Source organism: Pseudochaenichthys georgianus, chromosome 21, assembly GCF_902827115.2.
Source record: "Pseudochaenichthys georgianus chromosome 21, fPseGeo1.2, whole genome shotgun sequence".
Taxonomy (NCBI): domain Eukaryota; kingdom Metazoa; phylum Chordata; class Actinopteri; order Perciformes; family Channichthyidae; genus Pseudochaenichthys; species Pseudochaenichthys georgianus.
In genome coordinates this window covers 36580464-36590146 of record NC_047523.1, presented here as the reverse complement: position 1 = coordinate 36590146, position 9683 = coordinate 36580464, and the positions used below count along the sequence as shown (strand labels likewise).

The window sequence follows — 9683 nt, the reverse complement described above, 5'->3', positions numbered from 1 at the left end:
CCATTTAATACACCATGAATCCAGAGTAAATTGATTTTGTATGGTTAAACATGAAGGTAATAACTAACACCAGGGTCATTTTTGTGAGAGGATGACCGTCCTGTCCAATGTTAGTGGGGGAGTGCCAAATCCGGCAGCCATTACATCTGAAGCAAATGATGAAGACTGAGATGAAGATGACTGCAGAAAACAAAGTAGAGCTTAGGGATTTCAGTCTTAGATAGAGAGAAAGTAATAGTAGGGGCAAGACAGAAGGGAAGAGATATATCAGCTGTAGAACGTTGAGCTTTGCCAGAACACAGCAGCTTCTCAACACGTCTCTCTGCATATGGAGACTTCCCAAATGGATGAACTCTGCTTTCCACAACTCTTCAACAACTCCTGCAGGAAGCCTATGCCAGCTCAGTCAGATGTCCTGCTCACTTACATCCTGCAGTCCTTCACCGCTCTGATCACTGCAGCTCTCAACCTGCTGGTCATCATCTCTATCTCCCACTTCAGGCACAGACAAACTTTCAGCTTAAGCTTGTATATGTTCATGATAGAAAATTAACATGATTTAGCAACGCATATATTCCTTTTAATGAATGCTTCAGATAATAGTTGTGCTGTTTTAAATGATAACATATTCAAACCTGACGTTGTGTGACAAAATAGTTAAAGCAGACACTCCACAACAAATGCATATCCATTCAAATGCCTTTTTTTGTGTTTTACTGCTGTTTGTTGTTACAAGCTATTGTTGATAATCTTATTTATGATGATATTCTTCCTTTCCAGGCAGCTCCACACCCCCACTAACCTCCTCATCCTCTCCCTGGCTGTCTCAGACTTCCTTGTGGGCCTCATTTTGATGCCTGTTAAAATCATTTCAACAGAGGGTTGCTGGTACTTGGGTGACCTGATGTGTGCTCTGTATTTAATTGTTACTTTTATCATTACCTCTTCTACGGTTGGAAACATGGTGCTCATATCCATTGATCGTTATGTTGCTATATGTGACCCTCTACATTACACCACCAGAGTAACTCTCAACAGAACAAAAATTTGCATCTGTCTTTGTTGGATTGGCTCTGTTATCTATAATTGTCTCATTTTAAAGGACTTTCTAAGACAACCTGACTCACATAATTCTTGCCATGGAGAGTGTGTAATTGTCATTAACAATATCACAGGAGCTGTTGACTTTGTCGTTACCTTCATTGTCCCCATTACTGTTATCATAGTTCTGTATATGAGAGTGTTTGTGGTGGCTGTGTCTCAGGCTCGAGCCATGCGATCCCATGTTAGAGCTGTCACTATGCAACGTTCAGTTGGTGCAACTGCTAAGAAATCTGAGATGAAAGCAGCCAGGGGGGTATACTGCGAAGCAGGATTTTCGCTTAGCCGGCTAAATTCAGGGCAAACTCCGGCTTTCCGGTCCTATGAAGCTGGTTCTCTTTTGAGCAGGCTAGATCTCCATGGTAATATATGCTAAGCAGCTAACCTGGTCGGGACCAGGTTAGGTTGCAGGCTAAGAGATCAACTCAGTGAAAGCACTGCCTGCTGACCAATCAGAGCTCAGTGTGCGGAGTTTAAAGCGATCAAGTCATATTACAGGAGAAAGGAAATACAGAAAAACTGCCGTCGCAGGAAAGACGGCCGGCAAAAATCACCGACTGTGTGAACGTGAACATTAATAGAATATCACCTCCCATCTTCAGAGCAATCTGACTATTATAACATTAGCGTTAAGAAAGCTTAATTAAATATCTGCCACAACATAAGTAACCGGATCAGAGTAACATTAAGTACAGTCCGCGGCATATCACTTCATAATGTATCATATATCTCCTTATCTGAGTCAGCTGAGCCGTATCTGGCCGTGCAACACTCACAGTGTCACATACTGTATGCAGAAGTATTATTTTAAGCAACACATAAGTTGACGAAACACTCGAGACAAATGTAATTGAAGTCAGATCGTGTCTTAGACGGGGCAGTGATATCATAAACCTGTTAATGTACGCATTCAAACACTTTTTCTTTTGCCAGCTGTATTCACCTTGCAGGTGCAGCTATGTGGCTTTGATCCTGGATCAAGTGTTTAAGTCATGGATGTTTAAAGTTTAACTTCTTCATTTTTGACTAGTATTAAAGTTCACTTTTCATTCAGGAAGTATGACGCTGCGCTGTCAGTATGCTTCTCCATGTTTGTGATTGGTCGAATGCTCCAAATACCACCCTTTTCATGTGAACGCGCACCTAACTAGGCTGGCTTGAGCGATCCACTTGATAACCAGCGTCGTAGTACAGTTTAGCGAGAGCGCGTATGTTTTGGATTAGGCCAACCGGCTAACTCAAACATATCCAGGTTAGGTTGAACCAGCTTCGCAGTATAGGCCCCAGGACTCTTGGTGTTGTTGTCCTTGTGTTTCTAATATGTTTTTTTCCATATTACACTCCATCCCTTATCGGTGAGGATATTGAAAATAGTAGTTCAACCTCACCCATTCTACTCTGGTTGCTGTATTTTAACTCCTGTCTGAACCCAGTGATTTATGCCTTCTTATACCCCTGGTTTAGAAAATCTATCAAGCTCATTGTTACCCTTAAGATACTTCAGTCTTACTCGTGTGATTCTATGTGTGTGTGTGTGTGTGTGTGTGTGTGTGTGTGTGTGTGTGTGTGTTCTGTCTGTATGTGTGTGTTTGTGAGAGAGAGAGAAAAAGGAGAGAAGACAAATAAATCTTGTTGAGTGCCAACACATGTTTATTTTACCATTAATGAGGGATTAAAATAGAAAAACATTCATAATATTTAGGCTGACAATAAAAAATAAACTTCAATCAGCGATGATCAGGACCTTGCTAGGGCTGCTCGATTAAGGCAAACGTCATAAGCAAACGCGTTACTCTAATAATATTACTTTTGTCTGTAACGGAGTAGTGTAACGCGCTACTTTTAGAATTCAGTAATCACACTACAGTTACTAACATTGCCCCGACACGCGTTACTTCGTTACTTACTAAAATCAGTCATAATCACACTGACAGACAAGAGGGGTTTCCGCCGCAGGTTTATATGTACGTAATCTGCGCGACTTGCGCGTCCACATATCCACGTGCAGTGCTGCATAAACATGGCTGAGTCAGCGATAACTTTCGAGAGGTGGTGGAGGTATGCCCATTATTTTGAGTTTGTCTGAAGAATAGACAGGAATGTGACGGTGAGGTGCAAACTGTGTCCAGGCCAGAAGCTGTTATCCACTGCTGTAAACACCACGTCAAACCTAAACAAACACCTGCAAAGAACACATGCTAAGGTGGAGCTACCGCACACGCTATTTGTTGTTTATATCACGTAGTCTGTTCTTCTTCTCTGTCTTCCGGTTGTTGCCTGTTTTGAATGACGAATACACACTACCGCCGCCTGCTGGTAAGGAGAGTTATTGCCACTCACGCATGCGCAGTTCGTACGTGCTCGGCGAGTAAAGTAACGAGTAAAGTAACGAGTTACTCTATGTAGCGAGTAACGAAGTAGTGTAATATATTACTTTTTTAAAAAAGTAATATGTAATATGTAATATGTTATTTTTTTTTAGTAACGACCCCATCTCTGCCTGTAGCCCTCATTGGACAGCTGTGTTTGATTTCCTAAACATGGCTAGTCGCATAGCATCATCCATGTGGACTCCAAGAAAGGGTCTGAGGCTGGAGGCTGGCACTCGGGGCTGCCCGAAAACAGTCCTAGCCATTCAGGCAACAAGCTCCTCAACCATGGCTTGTTGAAAACAGCTGGGTCCATATTTGGTCCGGTCGTTCTTAACCTGTTAAGCCCCAAGGTCCCCGTGAAAGAAAGAAAAAGGCCTGCGGGTAGTTTTTTTTTTTTTCAAGACACTGTGTCTCAGGGGATCTTAATATTTAAGAACCTATTAATATGTTATACCAGATAAACGGAAATAATCTCAGCTAACTGACGATACAAACCATTTTTACCAAAACAAAACACAAGTCTCATAAGAAGCATCTAAATGACCCCTGAGTGAAAAATGCTAATGCACTTTGGCACAGAACTCAAGATAAAAGATACCCTTATTACTTATCGTAGCTGCACATACAATATATCCGATTAAAGCCGAAGTTCCACAGATTATTTAGGTATATATATCATCACTGAGTGATCCGAACTCTTGACAGGGGAAGCAAACACAGACATCACAACATGTACCTTTATGGAGTTTTTACGGGAGATCGTCTCACTGTAGCTGTCAATCTGATCAAAATAATGGTTCAATGGCATTACAACGAGAAAAAACGCGGCTGAACCGGTTAATCCATAGGTTGATAATGTTTCTGGGTAATAATGTTATGAATTTATAATCCATAATTCCATTTTTATGTAAAAATCGGAGAGTAAAAGTTAGCTGTTAATGGTAGCCACCAGAGTTATCGCAGCTTCCGGTCTTGGCTATGCGGCAGTCCCACACACACACATTACCAAATAAGGAGTATGTGGGAGTTCCCCTCGATTCCATTGGCTCTGACAGTTAGAAAGAAATGTCAATCAGCAAAATCAAGCAAGGGGGGGCCAGAGATATGGAAAATTCATTTTTGGACGGACACAATAATTTACATTTTTTTACTTTGTTCAATCTGAATTTACTTTAAAATAAAAACATCTATATTGATTCTGACACTTCTACATCCAACTCACATGTTTAACCTTTCTTTGAGAAAAAAGATTATTAATTTAACCCTTTTAGAAGGGAAGATATGGTCATTTGTTCTGGGAATGTCATTTTCGAGCCTGAGCCCTGAAAAACAGGCTCGGGGCTTAAGAAGTAGGTTAAGGACCTTATGAATCTAATAAGGGCTATAAAAGTGTTCATACTGGGCAGTTTATTTTTATTATTTAGTTTCCCAAGCAGGAAACACGTGACTTATAATAATAATAATAATAATAATAATAATAATAATAACTTGAATTTATATAGCGCCTTTCATAACCTCAAGGTCGCTTTACAAAGAAACATACAAGGACACGACATACAAAAAAACTAGAGCCGGGACTCGATTAAAAAAATTAATCTAATTAATTAGAGGCTTTGTGATTAATTAATCGAAATTAATCGCATTTTTAATCAATTATACATATTTGACCTGAGAACAGTGAGAAGCAATTTTCACATGGATGTTACTCCAGGTGGTCTACAGTTGAGTGCAATCCAGTGAACCAGGGAGTTGGTTATTTTCTCAGACGTGGACTTACTTATCCTGGCCCTGAAACCAGTCATCTGGTTGAGTGTGGGTTGGGTCAGGGTGTGGTTCCTTGCACTCGGAGTCAGGCTAACTGCTACATGCTAGCTGCTACATGCTTTGCATTTACAGTAGGTGATACTTTAGGCTTGATGTGCTGCGGTGATATGCAAATAATTTTTTGCATAATTTGCACACAACCGTGCTCTTATCGACGCTTCCATCCGTCCGTTTTTTAAAACAAAATTTCCCATCCACGGGGCCGACCAAAGCGGTCTCATCAGCTTGTTCGTTCATGTTTGACTATTGTTCACCGTGGTTTGTTGTTGTTTGAAGTCCCATGCTGAAGTCATGAACGTTAGTTGGTGCTCCAGTATAATCGGTACGCCTGAAACTCATCCAGTGAGAAATGTTCCGCTGTGCAAAAATAAGTGCGATTAAAATGCGTTAATTTTTTTAACGCGTTAATTTTTGTGTAATTAATTAATCTTAATTAACGCGTTAAATTCCCGGCCCTAAAAAAAACATAAACATAAAACAGGGGGCAGAAATGGAAGTGTAAGTGGGGAAGGCGATGTTGAAAAGATGAGTTTTAAGGGTTGATTTGAAAATGTTGAGAGAAGGGGCGTTGCGGATTTCTGCAGGGAGGGAGTTCCAGAGGGTGGGGGCAGCGACACTGAAGGCAGGGTCCCCGAAGGTGCGGAGGTATGAATGGGGAATGGAGAGCAGGCCAGAGTCTGAGGATCGAAGGGTGCAGGACGGGATGTATGGGTGGAGGAGATCTGTGAGGTACTGAGGGGAGAGGGCATGGAGGGATTTGTAGGTGAGGAGGAGGAGGAGTTTGTAGGTGATGCGGGACTTGACCGGGAGCCAGTGGAGGTTGAATAGAGTGGGGGTGATGTGCTCCCAGGGCTTGGTGCGTGTGAAAACCCTGACAGCTGAGTTCTGTATGTACTGGAGCCTGTTCAGGGTTTTGCTGGGAACCCCGGACAGGAGTCCGTTACAATAGTCCAGGCGTGAGGTAATGAAACAATGTATCAGCTTCTCAGCAACAGAGTCGGACAGTGATGGCCGGAGTCTTGAAATATTTCTGAGGTGGAAGAAGGCTGATTTTGAAACAGATTTGATGTGGTTTTGAAATGAGAGGGTTGAATCCAAGACAACACCAAGGTTGCGGACCTGAGGGGATAGGGAGATGATGAACCGTCGATGTTGAGGAGCAGATCTCCAACCTTCCCGAGCAGTGCCTTGGGGGCCACAACCATGAGCTCAGTTTTATCACTGTTTAGTTTGAGTAGGTTGGTGGTCATACAGGTTTTACATTTTGTGTATGCAGTTGAGTAGTGACTGAGGGGGGAGATGGGCAGAAGATTGTGTGCTGATGTACAGTTGGTTGTCGTCAGCATAGGAGTGGAAACAGAGACCATGGTTGCGGATGATATCACCAATCGGAAGGATGTATATTGTGAATAGAAGGGGACCGAGCACCGAGCCTTGGGGGACTCCATGGTTGACAGAGCCACAGGGGGAGCTGCAGCCAGCCTGTGTGACAAACTGTGTCCGGTCTGAGAGGTATTGTGGAAGAAGGAGAGGGCGGAGTCAGTGAGGCCAAGGAGTTCAGACAGGCGGGTGAGGAGGATATTATGTGAGATGGTGTCAAAGGCTGCAGAGAGGTCATGGAGAATTAGTGTAGTGATGGAGCCTGAGTCAGCTGTGATGAGGAGGTCATTGGTGATTTTGATCAGGGCAGTCTCGGTGCTGTGGTGGGTCCGGTAGGCAGATTGAAAGGGTTCATAGAGCTCATGGTTGGACATGTGATGGTGGAGTTGGTCGGCGACTGCTCTTTCCAAGATGTTACTAAGGAAGGGAAGGTTGGAGATTGGCCGGTAGTTGTTGAGGTCAGTTGGGTCAAGTCCGGGTTTCTTCAGAATGGGGGGGACTGAGGCGGTTATGAAGGATGTCGGGTAGATGCCAGTTAGCAGGGAGGAGTTAATGATGTCTACGATGGTGGGCAGAACAGTGTGTAATGTTGCCTTTACTAGGACAGTGGGCATGGGGTCCAGAGAGTAGGTGGAGGGCTTGGCCTTAGAGACCAGCTTAGCCACCTGGACAGCATCCACAGGGGCGAAAGCAGAGAGGTGGCAGTATGAGGAGCGTGCAGTTGGAGCAGCGGCGCTTGGAGTACGAGCTGTGTGAGGAGCAGGGGGGGGCAAGTGCGCTAAGCTGCAAGTGGATGGAATTTACTTTGGCCTGGAAGAAATCCAGGAAGTCCGAGCAGAGGTCACGAGCACCAGGAGGTTGTGGGGCAGCAATGGGGCGGAGTAAACTATTTATTGTTGAAAACAGTTTTCTTGGTTGATGTTGTTGGTCGTGGATTATGGTTGAATAGTATTGAGCTTTGGTCCGGGTGTGCGCCTCCTTGTAGGCCCTTACATGGTCCTTGTACAGATGAAGCACCCCAGATAGGACTCACATGGGTGTGTCCCAGTCAAAAGCCCAGCGGATGCCAGTGGCTGGGGGTGTTGCCAAATTGCTAGAGGGCGTTGCCCAATTTCCCCATTTTTTCAATTACAGGATTTAACCATGAGATGGCGCTTAATTCACAAAATACACAAGGACAACTGGGTGTTGTAGAAACATCACTATTTTAGATCAAATAAAGTATATAGTTTGCTTTATGCAGTATATTTCTTGTAATATTGTTGGGGTGTTTTTACACAGTACAGTAGATTGAAGTAAATCAACTTATACATTAAGATAAGATAAGATGGACCTTTATTAATCCCGTGGGGAAATTCAGTAGTTCAAACAGCAACAGGGTGAGAGTGAAAAACAGGACAGCACAGATTCACACAGATTAATAAAATCAAAAATAAGATGAGCGATAAAAATAATAATAATGAGAAACTATGAAATAAGAAATGAATAAAACTAAAATGTAAATATCATATATTATAATGTATTGTATTATCCTCTTAAGTCCAAGTAAAAACAAAAACCAATTTAAATGCAAAAAAAGCAACACTCTAAAAGATGTTGAAACGCCAAATGTTAAAACGCTAAGGAGAAGAGGTGGGTTTTAAGAAGCGATTTAAAAGCAGGCAGTGTGGAGGCCTGTCTGATCTCCAGGGGCAGAGCGTTCCACAGTTTGGGAGCCGCTACAGAGAAGCAACGGTCCCCTCTGAGCTTTGACCTGGTTTTAGGCACATTCAGGAGCAGTTGGTCCGCTGACCTGAGAGGGCGGTTCGGCGTGTAATGCTGTAGCAGCTCAGCAAGGTATGGTGGGGTCATGCCATTTAGGGATTTAAAAGTAAATAAAAGAATTTTAAAATGGATCCTAAAATAAATTGGCAGCCAGTGGAGAGAAGCTAAAACAGGGGAAATGTGGTCAAACTTCCGTGTGCCAGTTAAGAGCCTTGCTGCAGCATTTTGCACCCGCTGCAGTCGTGCGAGCGAGGACCCACTGACCCCCAATGTAGAGAGAGTTACAGTAGTCCAGCCGGGTGGTGACAAAGGCATGGATTACTGTCTCAAACTGCTGTCTGGAGAGAAAAGATTTTACTTTCGCTAGCTGCCTCAGGTGATAAAAGCTCGTTTTTACCACCAACTTAATCTGACCCTCAAGTTTGAGTTCACGGTCCATTTTAATACCAAGGTTCGTAACGGTGGGCTTGGTGTACTGATGCAAGGGACCCAGGTCTACAGAAGTGGTGTCAGTGGTGCTACCAAAAACCATTACTTCTGTTTTTCCTTCATTGAGTTTAAGGAAATTGCACGCCATCCAGGCCTTTATGTCATCTAGGCACTTTAGCAGTGGGCTAATTAAGTAACCCTCCTTCTTTGTTAGAGGGACATACATCTGGCTATCGTCAGCATATCAGTGGAATGCGATGCCGTGCTTTCTAAAAATGGACCCAAGAGGGAGCAAATAGAGGGAGAATAGCAGGGGGCCTAATACTGAGCCCTGTGGGACCCCATACAGGAGTGGAGCAGAGGATGACTCGGAGTCACCAAGGCTGACAGAGAAAGTTCTGTCCTTCAAATATGACCTGAACCATTCTAGGGCTTTTCCCTCAATGCCCACTCACTTTTCCAAGCGGGAGATCAGGATGTCATGGTCGACTGTATCGAAAGCAGCAGTTAAGTCAATAAGTAGGAGCACAACGCTGTCCCCAGAGTCAGTAGATAAAAGGATGTCATTAAAGACTCTTAAAAGCGCTGTTTCAGTGCTGTGCATAGTTTTAAAACCGGATTGGAAAACCTCCAGTATGTTGTTCTCTTCCAGACAAAACTGTAATTTGACTGTAGACAATCTTCTCCAGGATCTTTGACATAAAAGGCATTTTGGAAATGGGACTACAATTAGCCAGAACTGTGGGATCCAGGCTGGGTTTTTTAATACGAGGTTGCACTACTGCATGCTTCAGGTTTTCGGGGACCTTCCCT

General features: G+C 43.4%; 1 protein-coding gene across 1 annotated transcript; it reads left to right on the top strand.

The window, feature by feature from the left end:
- Positions 1–328: 328 nt before the first annotated feature.
- On the top strand, positions 329–3639 carry LOC117466398 (trace amine-associated receptor 8b-like). The gene is made up of 4 exons (XM_034109604.1): positions 329–501; positions 781–1357; positions 2369–2627; positions 3608–3639. Exons 1-4 carry the CDS (start codon positions 329–331, stop codon positions 3637–3639), a joined length of 1041 nt encoding a protein of 346 aa, XP_033965495.1.
- The last annotated feature ends 6044 nt before the right edge of the window (positions 3640–9683 follow it).

Excerpts from the sequence above, each read along its gene's own strand:
- LOC117466398 (XM_034109604.1), top strand. The coding sequence starts at position 329 with ATGGAGACTTCCCAAATGGATGAACTCTGCTTTCCACAACTCTTCAAC. Across the intron at positions 502-780 it reads ATCTCTATCTCCCACTTCAG|GCAGCTCCACACCCCCACTA; the intron begins GCACAGACAAAC and ends CTTCCTTTCCAG. Across the intron at positions 2,628-3,607 it reads TTACTCGTGTGATTCTATGT|CCCTCATTGGACAGCTGTGT; the intron begins GTGTGTGTGTGT and ends CTCTGCCTGTAG.